The sequence below is a fragment of the Carcharodon carcharias genome, chromosome 18 (assembly GCF_017639515.1).
Source record: "Carcharodon carcharias isolate sCarCar2 chromosome 18, sCarCar2.pri, whole genome shotgun sequence".
NCBI classification, from domain to species: domain Eukaryota; kingdom Metazoa; phylum Chordata; class Chondrichthyes; order Lamniformes; family Lamnidae; genus Carcharodon; species Carcharodon carcharias.
Window position 1 is genome coordinate 34,943,854 of NC_054484.1, and position 23,527 is coordinate 34,967,380.

The following is a 23,527-nucleotide window of genomic DNA, read 5'->3' on the forward strand; positions in this document are numbered from 1 at the left end:
CTCCCTCCACCACCAATGAACAGTGGCAGCAGTGTGTACCATCTACAAGATGCACTGCAGAAACTCACCAAGGTACCTTCTAAACTTACGACCACTATCATCTAGGACAAGGGCAGGAGGTACACGGGAACATCACCACATAGAAGTTCTCCTCCAAGCCACTCACCATTCTGACTTGGAAGTATATCACTATCCCAACTTGGAAATATATCACCATCCCTTCACTGTTGCTGGATCAAAATCCTGGAACTCCCTCCCTAAGAGCACTATGGATGTACCAACACCACAGAGACTGTCGTGGTTCAAGAAGGCAGCTCACCACCACCTTCTCAAGGGCAATTAGGTAAGGGCAAACAAGGCTGGCCTGTAAATGAATAAAAAAAAAATTCCCCAGTTGCCAGCAATTTGCACTTATGGCTCTGGATCATTGGTCCAGCCCTCTGGATTACTAGCCCAGTCATATAACCATTATCGGAATAGTTAGCTCAGTTGGCTAGATTGCTAGCTTGTGGCGCAGATAAATGCCAACAGTGTGGGTTTGATTCCCATTCCAGCTGAGGGAGACTTAGGCCCTGCTTCCTTAACCTGTCCCTGTGAGTGGAAGGTAATGGCAAACCACTACTAACAAAACTGCCAAGACAAACAGCACAGAATGAAGCATTAACAGGCAATGAGCCAAGGACCTGCCTTCAGGCTGAACACTGATGGAATGGGATATAACCACTATGCTAACCACATCCCTGTATAAAAATGAGCAAGCTCTTGTGCTTATTCAATGTTCCATAATTAATTAATATACAAGGAGTGGATGGAGAGAAGACTTGCAGCTCCTTTTCTCGATGGGCTGAGTTATAAGTGGTGATGATGTTCCCACACCGCCCCATCCCCGGTTAAAATGTTGGGGGATGGGGGCGGAGGGGTAGTTGTCCAGGGGGACACCAGCCATCAAAAGGCTGGAAGTGGGATTTCTGCCCCTCAGGAACAGGATGTCCCACCTCAGAGAGCAGTTGGCCAATCAGAGACCAGAAGTTCTCAAGTACTGGCAGCGCCTCCGTGGCCACTGCCAGTACTGTACTCGGTGTTTGAGGAGGAATTCAGTGATGGACTGAAACTTTCTAAGTGTTTGGGTGGTGGGGAAAGGTGGACGGAGGTGGGATTTGTGTGGCCCTGGGTGGGGGGAGTAGCACATTGGGCCTTCCAGTGGGTCCAGAGATCAGCTAAGGGACCACCCACTGCTCACCACCAGCCCACACAGGGAAACCTGCTGAGCTGGTGCTTGGTGTGGGGCTCTCCCACCACTTGGTAAATCATTACACCGGTGGTGGGATAAGCCCCTTAATTGGGCATTAACTATCAAGTCAAGATTGGAAGCACCGAGGCAGTAGACAATTTCAGGTACTTTGGCTCGATGATAAACAGCAAAGTTACATCCAAGAACAAAATGCAGGTTAAATTAGCTACGACAAGAGGTGTAGTGTCTGGAAATCCAAAAGCATCAGCATGAAGCTGAAAAGACGTCAATTACAGTCACATGTGGAGCGTTGCACTCTTATGGGACACGAGAGTTGGACCCCGAAGAAAGGATGAAAGGAGGATAACAGCTTTTGAAATGTCAGTATGGCAGAGGATGCTCAAAATCAGCTTGATGCACAGAAAAGCAAATGATTGGATTAGATCAAGGGTAGTAGTTCAGGAATCAAAAGGGTTGCTAAGTACAGTTAGAGAGAGAAAGGCATCCAAATTATGGCAAAGTGAGTCACATGGACCTTGTACCCAGATAGAAATGCTAAAATTAGTTATCCACAAGACCACCCCCACCCCCCCGATCCCCAACTCCATTCCATCTTGGAATTAAATAGTTTAAAATATAACTGTTTACAAAACCCGACATTCCTGACAACCCCCTGGGACTTGGAAACTAAAAGCCTATCCACTGTCAGCACAGCTGCTCTGGTCATTGTTTCAGGTGTGAAAGGAACAGATAGAAACCCTAAACCCCTTTTCTCCTCCTTCGCCCAGGGGCACTGAGCTCACCTGCGATACCTCTATTGTTGACGTGAAAATTAGTTAACTTAGCTCAGACTTGGGATTGACCTCACCTCCTACTTGTTCTCCGTGGCTCAGTTATATGCCACAATGTATTCAGCAATTGAGCCCTCAAGAGTTTTTGGGTTCTTATTGAAGACCAACAGGCAAACAGGTGTTTGACTTTTAACCAAAATAAATGCAAAATACTGTGGATGCTGGAGATCTGAAAAAAAACTAAATGCTGGAAAAACTCAGCAGTCTGGCAGCATCTGTGGAGAGAGATACAAAGTTAACATTTCAAGTCTTATATGACTCTTCTACAGAAATCAAGTTCCGAACAAGAGTCATATTGGACTCGAAACATTAACTCAACTTCTCTCTCCACAGAAGTTGCCAGACCTGCTGAGCTTTTCCAGCACTTTGTTTTTATTTGACTTTTGCTATTTGACTGGTGTGAAGCAATGAAGACCATCATCACAAAGTAATAGTTGTTGTTTCAGTGTTATTTTATTATAGATAGAACTTCACTTGAATCGACAGTTCTTTTAACTGCGACAGTACAGTACTCGCACTAAAATTATTTTAAAAGTACTACAAGTAAAAATGAGCAAACTTAGTGGCTTCTACATTGTGTAGAACTGTCGGCAATAATTTCAAATAAAGCAGTTTTGCTGACACACGTACAAAGTTAATGTGGAAAACTTGATGCAAATTTTGTATTGTAACAGTAAACTAAGAAAGATTGTCTTTACTAAACACACTGATGTGACGACAGGGCTGAAACTGTGAAATCCACACAATCTTCTATCAGAAAGCAGTTTTCGCAGTTTCAGTATGAACACAGTGATTATCACAAAAATAACTCAAGGTGCATCTTGCAAAATAGTCTTGACATAGAGTGACAGGTGACTGTGCATGGGATGTGTAAGTTGCATGATTTGTTCATTCGTATTAATCATTGGTTTAAGACCATTGATCCCTTACACTGAGCCTCTTTTTACGCACAGGCTTAGGGTTATGTTGTGTTGGAGCTAAACTCCCAGTTTCGTTCATATTTTGTGTGGCATACACTGACAGGTTAAGATAAGCTCAGCTTCGGTCATTTTTTAAGTTGTTGCAACTCTAAATGATTAAACTAAAATCCACACATAAAGCTGGCTTTGAAACAATGGTAATGATAGAAAAAACACATGTTGCAAACTGACTCTCTAAGTAATATATTGAGATGGGATGAGTTACACTGTTGTCTTCAAATACTGTAGGCAGATTAAATCCTATGACGGGTGAACTAGAGGAAGGGAAGAAGTTATTTTTGTGAAATAACTGCTAGTTAACACCCCTCCTCCCATGAACAGATTCAAAAAGTACTTTTTTTTTTCAAAAATAAAACATTTTGTTGTGCTGGCAATCACGCTAATGAAAGAATGCACTTTGCAGTGTAATATTGTGGAGCAAATACTATTTTAAACTATTATTTCACAGAAATAAATCAATTTTGAGAGACCTATCACTCCTTACAGCAAGATTCATAAAACATTGTAGAGCAAAGAAACTTCTCTTGTAGTAACAGTAGTTCTAACCTTCTGTGACATTTTAGGAACTCAGATTTTTCAGGAATACGTACCTTGTAACAAACATAGGCTGCACGCATATAATTCTTCTTTACTATACCCTCAGTCCCATTGGGTGAATTTATCCAGCAAGCTGTGAGCCACCAGTTTTCTTTCAGACTTGCTGCTTTTCACATTGTTTCCAAACTAGTCCTCTGTGCGTGAATGGACTGTTTAAGGCGAGACCAGACCAGATCAAACAGCTATCTCAATTATGGTTGCCACACGTGGTTTTGGATTGGACAATCTGTTTCTTTTACCCCTGAGTGGGATGTCTGGGAATTTAAAACATGTAAACTGGACACGTTTTAAAGGAAATTCCATTTCCCCATTTACTTCTAAGCCTTAGTGCGGATGCATTATCAAGGTGATAAAGGCCTCAAGACATATTCATCATTATCAAAGAAACTTCTGAATTGAAGCCATGATCCCAACCCCATCTGATTGTGAATTTACAACACCATCAACTCCAAACTCAGGGCCACTTCAACAATCCTCACTTTAAACCAGATTTTCTTTTTCAATATTGTATCTTATGCTAATTTTGAATTTTTATGGCATATATTCTTCAAATCTCAGTTAATGAATGTTGCAAAACATCCTGATCCAGCTGGTGGCACTGTAGAGCCTGTATGCACAAAGGTTACAAGCTGCAGGGAGAATGAAAATTAAAGCCAGAGGAGTTGATCTTTAATGTGTGAATGTGGCTAAAATGAAGGGTCAGAGAAGGGAATCACATCTTTTAACTTAGATCCACTTCCTGGTTACTCCACTTCATCTCCTTAATTTGACATGAGAGACTTAAGTTAAAAAGGACATTCACCCCATTTGACATTGTTTCATGATATATCATCACATCACACGATATCAAACTAATCCATTATCGTGTCTGGATGTTACTGATTCAGTCCAATGTCCTATCTTCAACTATTATTCTTGGTAACCTGCTCTAGTTGTTGATCACCACCCCCAAGGTTGGTCTAAACGTTACATTCATCAAGTTAGATTAAGGCAAATATATAGCAAATATGGAGATGCTAGTGCATTTGTTGAGTGAGTACAGCATCAATATTAAAGACATGTTTACTTGCAAGGGCATGCTGGAAACTTTGGAATCATATATTGGGTTTGACATTGAATAGCCACAGGATAGCTGGAAAATATTTCTTTTGATGGGCATAAAGTTATAACTTTATCATTCATTTCCAGCATTCTAGACCCCAAATGACTCATACAAGGCTAGGAAAACCTAAGCAGACATAGAATAATATAACACAGAAGGACTCCATTTGGCCCATTCTGTCTGTGCCAGCTCTCTCAAATAACCATAAATTATTCCCACTCTTTTCCCACAGTCCTACAAATATTTCCTTTTCAAGTACATATCCAATTCCCTTTGAAAGTTACTATTAAAACTGCTTTCACCCCTCTTTCAGGCAATGTGCTCCATGTCATAACAAATTGCTGAGTAAAAAAAAACTTCTCCCCCTGGAATATTTTTGTCGAATCTGTGTCTGCTAGTGGTTAACAGTTTTTCCCTATGTATCTTCTCAAAACCCCTCAATTTTGAACTTATTAAAATTCCCCTTAACCACCTTTCCTCCACATAACTGAATTCCCTATATGCCTGGCACCAATTTGGTAAAAATGTGGCCCCAGAATTGGGCACAATATTGTAGTTGAGGTCCTAACCAGTGATTTTTAACCATAACTATTGTTGGGAGATTTTTAAGGCATATAATGGAGCATTGTGGTGAATTCAGCCAGGAGTCTTAACAGCACCACCTGCAGGCTACATTTCATCCTTGCATTACCAATGCAATAGAACTAATGTGGCCCTCTCAATCCAATTAACTTTGTGGAAAATAATGGAAATCTGTTACTTATATATTTGCTTTCATTTTTCTGACTTGTAAAATTTCAATTTAGTATGCTAAATTGCTCATTTAGTGCCTCAACACACACAGTATGAACCTATATGACGAGTTTATCCTTATTTTGTCGATAGAACTAGTGGTGTAAGAAATGATGGGTGCCATTTCAGAAGCTTAATATGATGTCTTTAGCTTACCTTTTTCAAATATGATTCTCACATTCTAGCTACCACAGGGTGAACTACCTAAACATCAATCAGCAACAAAAAAAAATTTAATCTTGACATGAAGCTACAATCTTTTTCAAGATCAACCGCAAAAAATGTCAATTAAAGAAAGTAAAATAATTGTTCAGAGTGGAACTTCCTATTCATCAGGAAATGATGAGACACTATTTTGGGTCAAAAAACACCTTCAGCAACCTGAGGCCTGAGGAAATGTGTCACATTTTGGTTACATGGGACTCAGAATAACCTTCAAACTCATCCATAGCCACATGAGGATAAGCTTAGGATAAAATGAATAAGGAGCAAACACTGCACCTCTCTGATGGCAAGTAACTATCTCCTGAATTTTCCTAGTATCAATTTTGGATTTAGTGGTATAAAAATGAAAAATGCTAGAAATATTCAGCTGGTCAGGCAGTTTCTGTGGAGTGAGAAGCAGAGCTAATATGTCAGGTCAATGGCCTTTCATCGGAACTGGAGTTACTGTACTTGTCAGGTTGGCATGAGCTTCAATATTTATAACCTATCTTATCTCACAGGTAACAACTATGTATTGTGAGCATTAATAAAATTTGATGAAATCTTAAAAAGATCAAATTTCAATGAAATTCAGATATTAAGAACATTCAAAATGATCCTTGATTTCCATTTTAAAATAAATGGCCTAAACACTTAATGCCATGAAACGTGCAACCAACAAATTTTAACACCAGTTTAGCAGCGGGGAACGAATTGACCATTTTGAGCTGTTAGAACCAGAGTGAGATGAGAACAAGTTTGGATTCAACCAGGTAAACAACACCACTGAGGCTTGAGGGTTCCATTAATTTTCTGCCAACCAGTTACTTTCACCTGGTATTCTATGTACAAATATTTCAATCATATGTCAACAGATCATCAAAAAAAAATCTCTTCCATTCTATGCATACATTCTAAATTCTACCAAAATATACAAACAATAACGGACTACAGTACATGCCGAGGTAAGGCAACAAAAAAGTACATTCTTGTAGAGAATGACTCATACCAGGGGTTTTAATGATAAATGCCATTCTGGGCTGGAATAAACATCCATTATTTATGGTGCAATCTGACACAAGAGTGCTTTGCTCAAAGAAGAACAAAGGGACAGAAATACTAAATGGAAATTTCTTACATTCATTTTTCTAACAAAATGGAAATTGCAAATGGCAGGAGTGCAAAATAAACTTGTTTTTTCAGGTTTCTTTCCCACTGTGCTTAGGCAAACATTTTATATCAAATTCAATATGAATAAAATATACAGGTCAGCTCAGTGTCTTTTTGGATCTGACTGTGTTTCTCGTTAGTTCTAATTTCTATCAGAAACTGATAAATCTAATGTTCAAATGACCATTTACTGTCATTATAAAGGACACTTGTCAATAGGAGCAATGGGGAAGGGAGAGAGGAAGGGGGCCGAGATGGAGAGAAAAAGATAAATAAAATGCTTCAAAGGAAAACAGAAGATCTCTTTTTAAAAGCAACTCTGCTTTTGAGATGGAGTCTGACTTGGCGGGAGTACAACTGGGAAAATTGGGCATGCTGACCTCTGATCTGTGCTTCTGTTCAGCAAAACTCTGTGCCAGGAGCTGAATCTCTTGACAGCTCACCTAACTTTTTTCAGCTTAAAGATCATGAATAATTCTGGTCAGTACTTGGCATTCAGCCCTGGATACACTAGACTCTTAGCAATGTGTGAAGGAGTAGTGTGGATTGGGGGAGTCCCTGTAACAGTAAATGTATTTTGCATCTGTTGTGTAAGGAGAAGTCACCCCAAACCATCATGCTGCAACCTTTACTTTTTTGTCTTATATAAAGCCTATTAATTATGTAAGCCGGGTCACTTGGACAAGGGTTTCCATTTATCACAGCAAAAACTTGCAACAGGAACTTCCTGTCCTCAGTGACAGTGTCACCCCTCTCTCAAGGCACGATAGTGACAATCAAATTAGCAATAAGATCTGGTTTCCAATGCCAGAAACATAACTGTAGATAAAATGCATCAAAATACATGCGCAAGTTGTAGCTCCATCAGCCCAACAGTAAAATAACCCCCTTATGGCATCCATTTCATTTAGGAGAGTGAGGGATTGGAAAACAAATCAGAAATTGTTTAGGCAGATGTGCTGCTCAGCCTGCAGTAGAAAAAAGCCTCCGCAGATGGGAACACCTCTCTGAGGAGAGGTTTGTACTCATCGTGCAAGGTCCCAATAAGTAGTTAGAGTGAAAACATACTAATAACTAACAATGATCAATAGGCTGTATCATGTTCCAGTGGAAAGTTAAAATCTAACTTGTAGAATAAATAGAACATTATTACACCATCAAAAGGTGTGATATGAAGACTGATTCTAATTCGCTCCTTTTTAAAATAAAGACCCTCATATTAAATCAGGATTCTGCTGGTAACTTCTTTTGAACAGAGACAAAGCTCAGGAGAAACAGCATATTTTGCTGTTGCCACCTGTTTACACTGTTACTCTGAATTACAGTGGGAGACCTCTGAAGAATTTTAGGGCCTACATGACAAGCTATTTAACCTGGCTCTCAACGCTGTTAAGATAAGTTGCAGTATTATGGGAAAGAAATTTCCTCTCCAGGCCATTTCCACAACTCTCCCACACGTAACCAAGCTCAGACTGACAGTAAGTATTGGCTTCTGCCTCTCAAATTAACATCCGCCTATCTTAAACAACTATGTGAGGTTGTTTCCTTAATTCAGATTTCAGTAGATGACGTTTTGATAGTTAACAGCATAAAATGAGCTGAACCGAACCAGAATGGACTGACCAGAATCAAAAATCTTACCATCTTTAATGTGGAGCATTATCTAACCCTTTGGTTTCAGACAATTCTGAATACCAAACCAGTATGAATCAACCTCTACAATCCAGGCACATGCAGTTGAACGGCAACATTCAAGAAGACTCCATATTCCATCCATTACAGGTAACAGGCAACAGTTTCTTAGCAGTCACCATGGTAACATGCCTACCCATTAGCTTTGTACAATCATTTCTTTCGCTGCAGCAATGTTCTTTTAACTCATTCTCTCTTCTTCCCACCAAAATACCCTCTGTATGTTGTCTCCTTTTGGCAGTTCACTCAGCATCTGATGTTGCTGCTATCTGTGGTACACTGATTGGTACCTGATATCCTAGTTCCTCTGCAGGCATTGGGACCGCTGTTCCTTTTGGTGTATCGTAGCCTACCTGTCCAGCAGAGGTACCCTCAGTTCTGGGTAACAATGTGCTTAGATTACCCGTCACTGAAGGCCCTGTGCTCCCCGCTGATTTAAAGGTGGAGGCTGCCGCAGATCCCAAGGTTCCTGCTGGGTGACTGGAAATTTCCATTATGATTGGAGTGGCATATTCAGGGCTTGAAACTGGCAAAGGTTCTGCATATGCATGGTAAATCTCTGACACAGGAGCATCGTAGTGAGCATTTCCATCTGGGTCACTGTATCCTGCTTCAGAATCTTCCTCTGGTTTGAAAGTGGACCCCTGCCGTAGCGTCCCTGCTGCTCCTGCCACGAGCGGCTGGGCATATTCTGTAAACACAACACATCATTATTCCTCTGAATGATGGAGCAGCATTATTTTATTTTTCTGCACTTTTGTCCAAGTAATAATAGTTTTATGATCTGTGGATATTATTCTTGATCGCCTCCATGACATGTTTTGTGATACTACTATACCAAACTAGCAAACGTGGACAACAGACCAGTCCAGGGTAAAAGAACCATCAAGTTCATTTTTAAATGAATCTGTTTTAACTGGAGTGTTATCAAACTTCTTTCTCCCCATCCTTCTCCAGATTGCTGTTATCTACCTCACTTTGAAGCTGAGAGAGCAAGAGAGGAGCACGCCTCCCAGCTCTGTCATTGGCGTCCTGTATTTGGCTGCTGAATCTGAGGCACAATGCCTGCAGTGTCCTCACCTCAATTGTAGCTCCATACCCATGTGCAAGTTCAAGTTGAAGGACAAATACTCAGCAATATCATGTTATTAAACGTGCATAAGCTAAAGAATCATGGAACAAAGTAATCAGCCCCTGAAGGGTAGTCCAAAAACCAGTTAATTATCAGAGGGTGACAAAAAATATTAAACTGTGTGAACTCATACTTATAGAAAGGATACTTGAATAAGTAGGCTGGCAGGGTCATTTGAGACTTCAGTGGGAGTGGTCTTCCCGGTCCTTTTGCAAATTGCCCCAGGTAAAGGTGCAATGCGCAGGGTTACGAGCTATGGCCAATGGCAGAATAATCTAATTTTCAGTGGTGATGGTGGAAGAGGGACAACAACTGCTCACAGATGGAGGATCCTTCGGGAACAGGACTTGTGTTTCCTTTAAGCACATATGAAGAAAGCACCAGGAAACCACCTCATATATTCTTCTCCCTAGTCATAATGCTCGCTAAAATTGAAAATGGGAGGCTTCTTTGAGCAACTGAAGAGGAAAGCACAGAACCGCAAGGTGTGGACAAATCAGCAGAGGACCTGCCCTTAGGCAGATCATTCCTACTATTTGAATAAGATCAATGCTATCGTATCAAGAGTAACTACCTTTGGGAGAAAATGAATAAAGCTCTAGGACGCAGTCATGAACTTTGTAGCAGAGTCAACTTACTGGGGCTTGGAAGGAGGATAAGTTGAAACAAATACTTTTATGGTGTAAACTTGCTGTTAATGAGAATTGACGTTGTGCTCTCCCCTATGCCATAAGTCGCTTGCCAGTATCCAATCTCCAGTTTATGTTATATAATATTTTGGGCAGAATCTGAGTCTTTTACCACGAACTATATTTAAACTTGAACAAGCTCTGTCATCAATATTTAATACATATTTATTTGAACTTCAATCTTGTTTAAACAATAAAATAGCTCAAGCAGTCATTTTTTTTATTGAAATGGAAGCATCTGAATGAGTGATCAGCAAAATGAAACATGCTGCTCTGCACAGAATGAGGTTAATGAGGCTTTTAGACAGGTAGAAAATTCAGCCGGCATTCCAGACTCTTATCACCATTCAGTGACCCATGATTGTAGAATGCAAGTGTCAGATGAAGATGGGTCAGCTTTGCTATTAGACTACGCCACAAATTAATGGACTGTTGTTTAATAGGCATATCTACTTTTTTTAAACTCGTTCCTGGGATGCAGGCATCGCTGGCTAGGCCAGCATTTATTGCCCATCCCCAATTGCCCTTGTTCAAAGGGCATTTAAGAGTCAACTGCATTGCTGTGGGTCTGGAGTCACATGTCGACCAGACCAGGTAAGGACAGCAGATTTCCTTAGTGAACCAGATGGTTTTTTTTACACCAGTCACCAATGGTTTTGTGGTCATCATCAGACTTTTGATTCACCATCTGCCATGATGGGATTCAAACCCGGGTCCCCAGAGCATTACCCTGGATCTCTGGAATACCAGTCCAGTGACAATACCACTATGCTACTGCCTCCCCTTTTTGTAGGTTTTTGTGGACCTTGAGGCAGCACCTCCCAGGGAAGAGAGTAATATCGAAGGGAATAGCTTAAGCAAAAGAAAACACATGTAAAAACATAATCAATAATTAGAACAGGTAAAAGGTAACATTTCCAATAACTAGAATATCAACCTAATGGGCCAGCACATCCTCAGAAAGAGTTTATATTTTCCAGATACTCCAGCAATAGCGTTTCTTGTGGAAAAGTAAAGGAGTTTGAAACTTTGCAGCCATTTGTCTAGGTAACAATTCATTCTGCAGCTGTGGCCACAACAAGACATTCATGATCCTGTTTTATAGCGAGTGGTTTCATGGCATTGCCTTGTTACCGATTGTTCAGTCTCTACATTGATTATTCTTGAATACCTGAAGGTTCTGTCTGGATCACTGTGCTTGCATTTCGGGCTCTCAGGCGGCTCATCTCACTGCTGCTGTAGCGCACAGAAGTGTCATCGGGCTCAGTGTTTTTCGCAGGCAGAAACTGCTTCATTCCCTTCCACCAGCCTGCACCATAATTCCCAGTTAGTTAAATAGTCACATATAGTACTGCTGGGCAGAAGATTTAAACAGGCTATCTATATTCTTTGAAGTAGCAGCACTGCCACTTAGTATAAAGCAGAAATATTGGTGTAGATGAATCAGCTCTGAGTCAAACGCACCGAATTACATGATAATTTCCTTCTCCAAACCAGTGAATGTGGAAAAAAGCAAAACACTGCAGATGCTGGAAATCTGAAACAAAAACAGAAAATGCTGGAAAGACTCAGTAGGTCTAACAGCATCGGTGGAGACAGAAGCAGGAGAGAAGTACAGACTCGAAACGTTAACTCTGTTTCTCTCTCCACAGATGCTGTTAGGCCTGCTGAGTTTTTCCAGCATTTTCTGTTTTTGTAGTGAATGTGGAAATCCTGGCTTAGAGATACTTCACACTTTTCTCTCAGCATCTCTTGTATGCATTGATCATTTATTTAAATTACTCTTTCAGAGCTGCCAATTGGAATCATAGGGCGGGATTTTCCAGTCCCACCAAAAGTCAATGGGCTTTTGGCTGGGCCGCCGAATCTCCCACGGCATGTCCCGCCATGACGGGGCTGGAAAATCCCAGCCATAGGATGAAAAAGAATACAAGGAGGCCATTTGGCTCATTGCGCTTGGGCAGGCTTTTTGAAAGACATATCCAATTGGTCTCCCTCCCTTGCTTTATCCTCATAGCATTGTACAAGTATTTCCCTTCAAGTATTTATCCCGCTTCCCTTTTGGAAGCTACTACTGAATCTGCTTGCACCACTGTTTCAAGTGTCATGGTACACATTTGTCCAATCAGATTTCAGGAATGTCCTAAAAATCGAAATAAAAAGTGCCAACAAAAGCTCATCTTTCATTTGAAACCGTAAAAGGGTCTGGATCACTCAGGACTTTCCATTTGTGATTCATTTGCTGACAGCGAACGTGCTCCCGTATGGCCCTGCATTTGTGTGTGAAGGATCGTCAACATGGGTCTGTGCAATAATCACCTAATCCTATATCCTCTCACTAAACAACAAAATCATGGCCACCTCGAAACATTAATTACACAAAGCCAATTTTGTTAGGCAAGTTCAAATTTTCTGACTTCATAAAGTTATAAAATGTATTGCATTAGTTTGACACTTGCTTGGACATTAAAGTTTTGTTATACACCCAAACTTTAAACTGATTGGTAATCTCCCTCACCTGTAGTTCCCATGGGACTTTTTCTTCTTTTTGAAAAATTGCTCACTACGGCCATCCTAAACGCCTTACCCGTTCTCTATATACTCTCAGAATCACAATCACAGAGTGCAGAAGAGGCCCTTCGGCCCATCAAGTCTGCACTCACATGTGACTGTTGAAATCAACATTTATTGCACTGCCTTTAACTCTAGTTCATTGTTTCCTTTGACCTTAAAGCTATGTTGCAGAGTTTTAAGTTCGGCGGGTGGGGCAGTCGACAGGCCCAGGAAACGAGCTGCTGCCTGCGACTTCACGCTGGTAGACAAATTACAGCCTGTCCAGTGTGAAACGTGACCCCTCATTAGTTGGGAAGGGCTGGTGGAGGCAGGGGCCTGTCGGCTGCCAGGTCCAATGGCGACCCAGCGGCCAGTTTAAGAATGGCACAGGCAGTCCCTTGGAGGCTGCCATGGAAGAACATCTCTTCTGTCTCTCATCACCTAACGTGATGGAGTTGAGTGCGGCTGGAGACACCACGCAGGAGGGCAGGTCAGGTGGGCACTCAGCCCCTCCTGTTTTTCACGGTCCTCCTGGAGTAGGTGGTTGCCAGGAGGGACACCCTTGCCCCCAGAAATGGGAGGAGGAGGCCACCTCACAAAGAGGGCATGGGAGGAGGTTGCAGCACTGGTTAGCAGCCATGCCATGGTGTGGCGCACATGGGTGCAATGCCAGAAGAGGTTCAATGTCCTGCTGCGCTCAGGAAGGGTGAGTACCATGTTGGCATGGGTCAGTGGGCAGGAGTATTAAGGTGTGGCCTGCCCCCTGTGGTGCTAGATTCTGAGTGCCAACTGTCAACGATGTTGGACCTGACCAAGGGGGTGAGCCCTAGCTGCTTGGATTGTGTGCCTTGCGGCTTGAGGGCCATGACTCAGCTGTGCCCTGCTAGGTTCCTCAGCTGAGGTTGGCCAGGCTGCAATGGCACTGCAGGCAGAGAATGAACTAATCAATGGTCCTCTGTCCTTTCAGAAGAAGAGGAGCCATAACTAATCAGAGAGGTCACATGAAGGCAGAGGCCCGGCATGCTCCACGTGCAAAAGGGTGTGGAGAGGCGGGGGTGCCAGACGAAGGAATGAACGCAGTGCACAGAGGTGAGAGTTTTGGATTGTGCAACTATTCTAGTGTAGTCTCTTCATTGATGGGAGCCTCAAACCTGGAATTCCCATTGATTATTGGAAGATGATGGCACCATGATGCAGATCTCCATTATCTCACCAGGGTGCCTGGCATGCACAGTGACAGTGTGATGACTTTAACTAATGACATGTCCTTGTACTCCCTTAGATCCACCAGCACGCACTCGGTCTCTGGATCCCTGATGCCAGAGGACCCCTGATGCCAAAGGACCACTGGGCTTCATCTGCACCTATGTCACACCCGCTCTTTGAACCAGGGATCAATGCAGATATCAGCACCTCGATGGGTATTAGATTGGTGGCTAAAATGTTGATGCACATTGGTGAGGGCACTTTGTACTTGCCTGAGGTGCAGGTGGAGGCAGAAATTAGAGTATGAGAGGAATATAGCTAGAAATGTAAAAGCAGATAGCAAGAGTTTCTACTTGTATTTAAAAAGGAAAAGAGTAAGTAAAGTGAGTGTTGGTCCTCTAGAGAGTGACAGTGGGGAGTTAATTGCAGATAATAGGGAAATGGTGGAAGAAATGAACAAATATTTTGCTTCTGTGTTCACTATAGAGGATGCAAAAAACATTCCAGTAATAGTTGTAAATTAGGAGGTGAAAGGGAGAAAGGAACTTGGTGAAATTGAAATCATTAGGGAAACGGTACTAAGTAAATTGATGGAGCTGCAGGCCGACAAATCTCTGGGTTCCAATGGACTACATCCTAAGGTCTTAAAAGAGGTGGCTAATGAGGTAGTCGATGTGCTGGTGGCAATTTTCCAAAATTCCCTAGATTCTGGAAAGGTTCCATCAGATCGTAAAATAGCAAATATAACATAGCAAATAGCAATAACATAGAAAATAGCAAATATATTCAAGAAGGAAGGGAGGCAGAAAACAGGAAACTATGTCAGTTAGCTTGACATCTGTCGTGGGGAAGTTGATAGAATCGATCATTAAGGTTATAGTTGGGCACTTAGAAAAGCTCAAGGCAATGGGGAAGAGTCAGCCTGGTTTTGTGAAAGGAAAATCATGTTCAACCAATTTATTGGAGCTCTTTGAAGGAGTAACATGTGCAGTGGATAAAAGGGAGCCTGTAGACATACTGTACCTGGATTTCCAGAGGCACTTGATAAGGTGCCACATCAAAGATTATTACGGAATATAAAAGTGCACGGTGTAGGGGTAACATATTAGCATGGATACAAAATTGGCTGGCTGGCAGAATGTCAAGAGCATGCTTATATGAGTCTTTTTCGGATTGGCAGGATGTGACGAGTAGAGTCCCACAGGGATGTGTGCTGGGCCCTCAACTTTTTATGATTTACATCAATGACGTAGATGAGGGGAGCAAAAACATGGTAGCTAAATTTGCAGATGACACAAAGATAAGGTAGGAAAGTATATTGTGAAGAGGACATGAGGAGGTTACAGATGGATATAAATAGGTTGAGTGAGTGGGCAAATATCTGGCAAAGGGGAGTTTAAGATGGGACAATGTAAAGTTGTTCTCTTTGGCAGGAAGAACAAAAAAAGAGTATTACTTAAATGGAGAACGGCCGCATAATTCTGAGATGCAGAGGGATCTAGGTGTTCTAGTACATGAGTCACAAAAAGTTAGTATGCAGGTACAGCAAGTAATTTAAGAAGACTAATGGAATGCTATCCGTTATTACGAGGGGGACATTGATGAGACTGCAGCTCGAATGCTATGTGCAGTTTTGGTCTCCTTATTTAAGGGAGGATGTAAATGCATTGAAGGCGGTTCAGAGGAGGTTTACTAGATTGATACCTGGAATGAATGGGTTGTCTTATGAGAAAAGATTGGACAGACTGGGCTTGTTTCCACTGGAGTTTAGAAGATGGCCTTGACAAGGTGGAAGTTGAAAGGAAGTTTCCTCTTGTGGGGGAGTCCAGAACTAGGGGTCACTGTTTTAAAATTAGGGGTCAGCCTTTTAGGACAGAGGAGAGATTTTTTCTCTCAGATGGTTGTGCGACTTTGGATCTCTCTGCCTCAGAAGGTGGTGAAAGCGGGATCACTGAATATTTTTAAGGTGGGGGTAGATAGATTCTTGTTAGGCAAGGGAATCTAAGGTTATTGGGGGTAGATGGGAATGTGGAAATTGAAACACAAGGGGATCAGCCATGAACCTATTGAATGGCAGAGCAGGCTTAAAGGGCTGAATGGTCTACTCCTGTTCATATTTCTTACGAGTGCCAAGGGCGCCGGCAGTCGGAGGACTGCTGGGGACCAGGACAATGGTGAGTCCAAGGCAGATGATGAGCTTCTGGAGTCATCCATTAGGCGGCAGATGCTGGATGTCCAGTGGGATGTGTGAGTAGATCTGGCGGAGATCCATGAGGGTCTGCATGCCATGGTCTCTGTTGCAGAGGAGTCTATGCAGAGCATGAGCACTGCATTGACCCTCATGGCTGAGTGCAATGCTTCCTCCATTGAGAGAGTGGTGACTCTCATGGAGAGGCAGTTCCAGGAATAGAATCAGGGGTTCCTGGGGTGGCGCTTGAACCTGCAAGCCCTCACACAGGCAATGACCTCAGGTGGTCAGTGCCAGTATAGAAGATGGATGAGGCACCCAGTGCCCCAGCTAGGTGCCTGTCCATCAATGGTGAGCAGGGAGGTCCAGAGCGGCCCCATGTTGACACATAAGCTGTCAGTCGTCTCTATGGGCTCCTTTGACGGTGCTCCGGAGGCCAGCAGCAGATCTTCCGCCTCTCCACCAGTGACCATGAGGCTGCAATGAGTGGGGTGTTCCATTCCCTCCCAGGTGGGGCAAGTACAGGCTCCACCGGCCAGAAGATGACCGCCAAGGTTATCAAGGCCAACAAGACACCAGAGTAAACAGGCTGCCTCCAATGCTGGTGCCAGCGAGGGAGAGAGAGGGTGGGGGGGGGGGGGGGGGGGGGGGGGGGGGGGGGGGCGGTGGCAAGACATAGCACTCCAAAAGGTAAGTTAAAGGTACCATGAACACAAGAGGAACAGTTCACGGATGATTTTCAGCTAATTTATGTTTGGTTTAGATGTCTGCTGGTCTAGACATCAACACCAGAAATGGTAATGTCATTATGCATTCAATGTGACAATAACATTAAATTAGCTTTAGTTCAGAAGGTCTGAGTATGGCTTCACCTTTATTTTTCTGCTCTAGGGTATGCCAGTATGTAATGCTGGACGTGAGTGACTTGATACTTTAATCTCACAGGCATTGAGTGGACTTTGCGTGCAAATGAAAGGGTCATTTCAGACACCCAGGATGGAGGCGACAGCCCTGGCATGAGGTGGAAGCAGATCTTTGGCAGCCTAGCTGAAGTGCTGGATCAAGTGCTGGCGTTCCTGCCTCCCTGGAGATTACCAAGGTCTGCCTCTATGCCCTCAGCATTCTCCTCACAGTGTTACTCTCCTGTCTTACTACTGGATTCATCATCTGTGGGCTGTGAAGCTGCATCAAGATCCTCTTCCTCCAATGGATCCCCCTTGCAAGTTACCAGTGCCAGCCTGTGGAGAGCGCAGCATGCAACCACTATCAGTGATACCCGCTCTGAGGGGTTTGTAGTGCACCCCCTGAACAGTCCAGGTATCGGAAACGCATCTTCAGAAGGCCCATGGTCCTCTCTACCACTGCCCTTGTGGAGGCATGACTCCTACTGTAACACTGCTCTGTCTCTTTTCTTGGCATCGTAAGCCATCTTTTCAATGGATAGCCCTCATCAGCCAGCAGCCATCCATCCAGTCAGGCTGGAGCACTCAAGAGCCTTTGCATCTGGGAGCGTCTCAGGATATAAGCGTCATGGGAACCACCAGGGTACCTTGTACAGACTTGCAGAATCTGCATCCTGTGGTCACACACTATCTGTATGTTCATGAGTGGAATCCCTTCGTGCTGACAAAGGCACCCGGCTCACCCACTGGTGCCTTGATGGCCACATGTGTGCAGTCGATTGCACCCTGGACGCGGGGGATCCCAGCAATCAATACAAAGCCTCTGGCTCACTCAGCTTGGCTGGCTTCATCCATATGGTAAAGAATAAAGGTCAGTAGCCACCTGAGCAGAGCTTCTGTCACCAGCTTGACGCCAGTGTGGACAGCTGATTGGGGCACTCCACACAGATCCCCCACTGAACCCTGGAAAGGACTGGAGGCATTGAAGTTGAGCACTGCTGTGACCTTCAGAGCCACTGGCATAGGGTGTCCACCCACACAGTCGGAGCTGATCTCAGGCCCAATCATCTGACAAATGGAAATCACTATCACTCTTGAGAGGTGCAGCCTTCTTTGGCATTGCACCTCAAACATATTGAGGTAGATACATCGCTGCCTATAAACCCTGTCAGCAGGATAGTGGCATCTACTGTGGCCCCTTCCACTAGCACTGCACCTCTTGTGCCCACGCCTCTCCTCCCAGAGGTCCCTCCCCTGAAAGCTGCATTGGAACACCCGGCCTCCTCTCCCTTCTGCCCCTCTCTTCCTCCTCAGAGGAGTTGCCACCAGTGGGGCCAGAATCCCCATTACCAGGGTAACAGAAGGCTGTCTGATACCTGGAATGGTCCACACGGTCTGAATCCACCGGGGGCCTTGTAGGCACCGATAAGACCTGAAACGAAGCCTGGAAACGTTAACAATGAAACCCCAAACAGAAATGGAGCTGCCTCATACCAATAAGCAACCAGCAGCAAACTATCTCCAAAACTCCTTGCTACTCACACTGGCAATGCTGCAGACCCTTTTCATCCCGTCTTTGGCTGTGGTTTAGCAAATTGTTGGCTGTTCGCCTGCCTGTGCGACGAGCACGAAATCACACGGGCAACGTAAAATCTAGCTTAATTGCCATTTTAATGGCCTTAACTGGCCTCATAATTGATGGCGGGCACGGCTCTGACTCATGCACATACCCGCTAACGGAAATATCGCGCGAGTGTGCGGTGATGTCAGGTTGCTCGCCTAGCGCCCTCATGTGTTATTTTATGCTCGAGCGGGTCAGGCACACAGTCGCCCGTTCAGCGAAAAGTTCTGCCCATGGAAATCTACAGCAGAGAGGAAAATGCAAGCACTTTACTCCTGGTAAGCAGGTTTGTATATGTACAATGAAGGTGTTGGCTACCAGAAAGAATTGCGACTGCTAAATCCTTCTTCTTACTCAAAAAATAATAAATGAAATTATTACAAGAAACGAAAAACAAAAAGCTTTATTATGTGCATCCCTCACTCTTTCCCTCCTCTTACAGATAGTTTAAAAACCGAAGCTTGGTGCCATCTAGTTCCTGATATACCACATTCGTTTGATGACTGCATTGTGGCACTTGTCCCTGCACCTTTGTCTCGTATCTTAATAAAACAGTGGTGCTGGAAATCATGTGAATAAACTATAGATGTGAGATTTTCCTTCAAAGTTTCTGGAATAGTTTGAAGAGTTTGCCTTCCACCCAACACAAAACTTCCCTCTTGTTCTTTGCACCCTTCCCCTTTCCTGCTGCTGTACTTGCTTACAACCGGATACATCCATAACCATTTCCAGTTTTGATGAAAGATAAACGTCCTGAAACATTCCACTCCACAAAGGCTGCCAGATCTGGTGAGTGTTTCCAGCATTTTCTGTTTTTATTTCAGATTTCCAGCAGCTGCAGTATTTTGCTTTTGAAAATGTTGCAATCAATCACAGGAATGTAATCGTTTTGTAACCATGTCAACTTGACTCAGTTTGTGCACTGCCAATCAGACAAATGTAGATTCAAGCCTCATTGCTGACTTGAACAGCTACCTTAAATTAGTACAGTGTTATCAGTCTTTTGGATGGGATGCTGAACCACACTTCCTATCTGCCTACTTAGATGGAAGCTTCAGATCTAAGGGGTCATAAGCATCACTCACCTGCTCGATCCCAGTAGGGCAAGTTGTAAGGCCCTGCTACAGGCTTCTTTCTGCAATGGAAATACTTTCAGTTATCAGTTGAATGGATGGGACATAATACTTCAGACAATGCACTCACTGCACCAAAGAGGAAAATGCATGCACATTATCCCCAGTAAACAATCTGTGTTAACTAGAATAAAGGCTTTTAGTAACAAGGGTCTATATCCAGAAAGAATTATAATCGCCAAACCCTCCAGCATAACTCAAAAGTTAATAAATGATAATGAATGAAAAACATTATCTAGAATTTTGCTTTTTGCATTTCTCAAGTTCAGTAAGTCAGCTTACCGAACAAAAGCCTTGGCTTACTAGTCAAAAGTTTAGACAAAGCTGTTCATTATTTTTTCAAAAGAATATTTATTATTTATGCAATCCCTGCTCCTTGGCTGACCATTTGCTCACCTGTTTCTCCAATGCCAGCCGCATACAAGGACCAGTATAAGGGTAGTAAGCACCATGACTAACACAGGCACCAGGACGGCCGCCAACGCCACATCTGAAACCCATTGAAAACAGCTGCAGTTCAGCTAAAGCCAAGTACAGACTAGCTTTGAAAAAAAGGATCCATAAGGCCAGTGATCTCATACTTCTATGTGTAAATCTGAAATGCGAAACTGAACAGTTTGTATTTGCAAACACTTCTAAAGCCTCTGGTGAACAATAACATTTACAGTTGCAAACTTTCACAATGCACTTACAGTAGAACCTTCAATAATATGTTGTATTTGTACCAATAATATTATTATACACAGACTCAAAGAGGCACTTGATGATATTCTATAGCTTTGTACAAATCTATACTCTTGGTCTGGATAGACCTGTAATCTTGAGCACTGAAGCATAGGGCAATAGGTCTTTGAACATTTTTTATAAACATGACCAGTAACACTAATTCCACATGTGCAAGTCTTCCAGGAAATTCTTCCTGTTTACCTCAAGCATCTTGAACTTCTCCCTCAAAATGATAGTGAACTATTCATTCCAAATGAGTTGGGTGCATGTGTAAATTTTTTTTTTAAGAATATATTAGACTATATGGCATAGTGACAGAATGCAACTGGGAGAAACTGTAAAGAGAATTTAAGTCTCCCAAACTTTATCCTGGTGGATAACAAGGGGCAAAGAATGCTTTGGAAAGTTTTGGCCTATTGTACCATTGGGCAAAACATAGGCTGAAGCAAACTGCAGCCAATGCTATCAACAAGCAATGGCTGCTAACTCTACATCTGAACTTGGTAATTGTATTACCAACTCAGATCTATAAGAAAACAAGTATTTTTTTAAATAACTGATTGAATTCGCTTGGTTACCATTCTGCTATATCACAGTTGACCTTTGTACTAAAAGGGATTTAAACACTTAACACGTCAAAGCAGTGGGTTAATAGTAACTAACTGAATTCCAATCAGGATTGCCTGGCAATCAGGTCAGAAGGATTAATAATGCTACATGGAGGTATTTGTGAATTAAATCCCCCTGGTAGTTCAAGTGTTATTCACCATAAAGGTCCTTAGCTAACACGGAACTTAATTGAGACAAGGAAGGACTTAAATTCAATCCTTGTATGGTATTGAGTAAACTGATCTCAGTTGACACAAATAGACTAGAAATGGTCAGGGGTCCAACATCTGTGATGGCCTTCATGGCAAGAATAGCACACCGACGGTCACTGTTAGTGCTCATATGTAAGACCTACTACCTGGGACAGTCTGTAGCACTATTTCATGTGGAATCACACCCAGCTACGGACTGCCATCTTCAGGAGAGGAAGCTTAAAGGATGAAAAGAAAAATTAGAGAAAGTGTGTTCAGGCTCAATGTATTATGATGACCGAATAAGTTAAATGTCGCATATACTTCCAGGATTTTCACTGGTTTTCGGGGCAAGAATTTTGTAATTCTGTTCTGTTCCAACAAATCAGAAAACCTGGAGCTTTATTTATCATATGCAAAGGGGCTGATATATCCTGTAATCAGCATCTTGATTTGATTAAATATGTCAAATGCTGATTTTAATTGAGTGAGATTTCTGGATTTTTACCAGTGTTTGGAGATACCATTCCACAATTTCACCCATTTATCTGTGAAAATGGAAAAACCAGTGGTCTTGCTCTAATTGTATTGGATTGCATTGCTCCACCGTGCACTGTCTGGCTATAGTTAACAAAGCCCCTTTCCCTAATTCTATCATCTGACTTAATTAAGAATAAGTTTTGCACCTCACCTTATATATTAGTGATTCACACACCATTCAGTCAGGGGAATTCAAGGAGTCATAACAGTTACGGACATGACTTTTTAAATTGCAGGTCCAATAATGCAATTATTGCAGTTATCTCACTTAACAAGCTAAACTGGTTTCCATTTAAAAAAAGAACTTTCTTTTCTATTAATGTTTCCAGCTGGTTGCAAGGTGACCCCATCCTGTAACATGATTGACTAATATCAGTAACTGAATAGCCACCAATGTTTCAATTAGTAAAGGACCTCACAGGTGGTGGTTTGGCATACCTTTGGTCACCTTAGGAGTCACTGAATTGTTCTTGATTTCTGGCGTAAATGTAATTTCATCAAACTTTGGAGGGATTTCTGTGCTTAGCAGAGGAGGCAGAGACTGAGATGGAGTCCGAGCTACAAAACAAATAACAGAAATATGATGTAATATGAGACTTAGCCAGGAAAACATTTTAAGTGTTGTGATAGCTCTCTTTAAACGATCTGTAAATTGGAATCAGTCCTAAGGCTATAGTTTTGTACCTTCTCCACTAGAGAAATAATTAACCTCAGGGCTAATTCCTTAAGATTGGAAACAATATGCATATTCCTAGACTCAACCATACATGCAACTATGAGAATGCTTCCTGCACTGCTGCTTACAAATGTCTGTGTGCATCAGTTGTCTGGAAATAGTTGGAGTAAAGAGACTGAATGTAGAAGAACTGCACCCATAGTATCTATACTGTGCTTGCCAAGGCCAAATCATTGGCAACAGAATGAGATTTTAAGAGAAAATGGAGTCAAATTCCAACCCTTGGGTTATCTTTGTTTTTAAATAATAAAAAGTACAACCTGACAGGGTTTGGATGCAACAGCAAGCGCCACATGAAAGAAACTGTAAATAAGGAACATTGAGAAAAAGTGTTTTTTGGTTGCATTTTATAGAACTCAAGAATACGTTCACAACTAGTGGAGTTCTGGAAATATGTCAAACATATTATAGGTCTTACTGTGCAGAGAATTCATCTGGGAACAAATCATAAAAACTTGATTCAGATGTGAACACTGTCAGTTTGGCCCAGCTAATCTGCAGGGGGTAAGAATGAAGGTACCTGGGATAGGTTTTTTCCCCATTTGTTCATGGGATGTGCTCATTGCTACCTAGGCCAGCATTTATTGCTTATCCCTAATTGCTCTTGAGAAGATGGTGGTGAGCTGCCTCCTAGAACCGCTGCAGTCCATATAGTGTAGGTATACCCACAGTGCTGTTAGGG

General features: G+C 42.5%; 1 protein-coding gene across 1 annotated transcript in view; it reads right to left on the bottom strand.

Annotated features, from left to right (window-relative positions):
* Positions 1-2,516: 2,516 nt before the first annotated feature.
* dcbld2 (discoidin, CUB and LCCL domain containing 2) overlaps positions 2,517-23,527 on the bottom strand; it is a 120,682-nt gene continuing 99,671 nt past the window's right edge. Inside the window, exons 11-15 of the mRNA XM_041211757.1 lie at positions 22,548-22,667; positions 20,440-20,533; positions 19,996-20,045; positions 11,612-11,749; positions 2,517-9,310 (exon numbers count right to left, since the gene is read on the bottom strand). Of these exons, the coding sequence (XP_041067691.1) occupies positions 8,862-9,310; positions 11,612-11,749; positions 19,996-20,045; positions 20,440-20,533; positions 22,548-22,667 (851 nt within the window). The 3' untranslated portion in view covers positions 2,517-8,861. The remainder of the gene's footprint in view (positions 9,311-11,611; positions 11,750-19,995; positions 20,046-20,439; positions 20,534-22,547; positions 22,668-23,527) is intronic.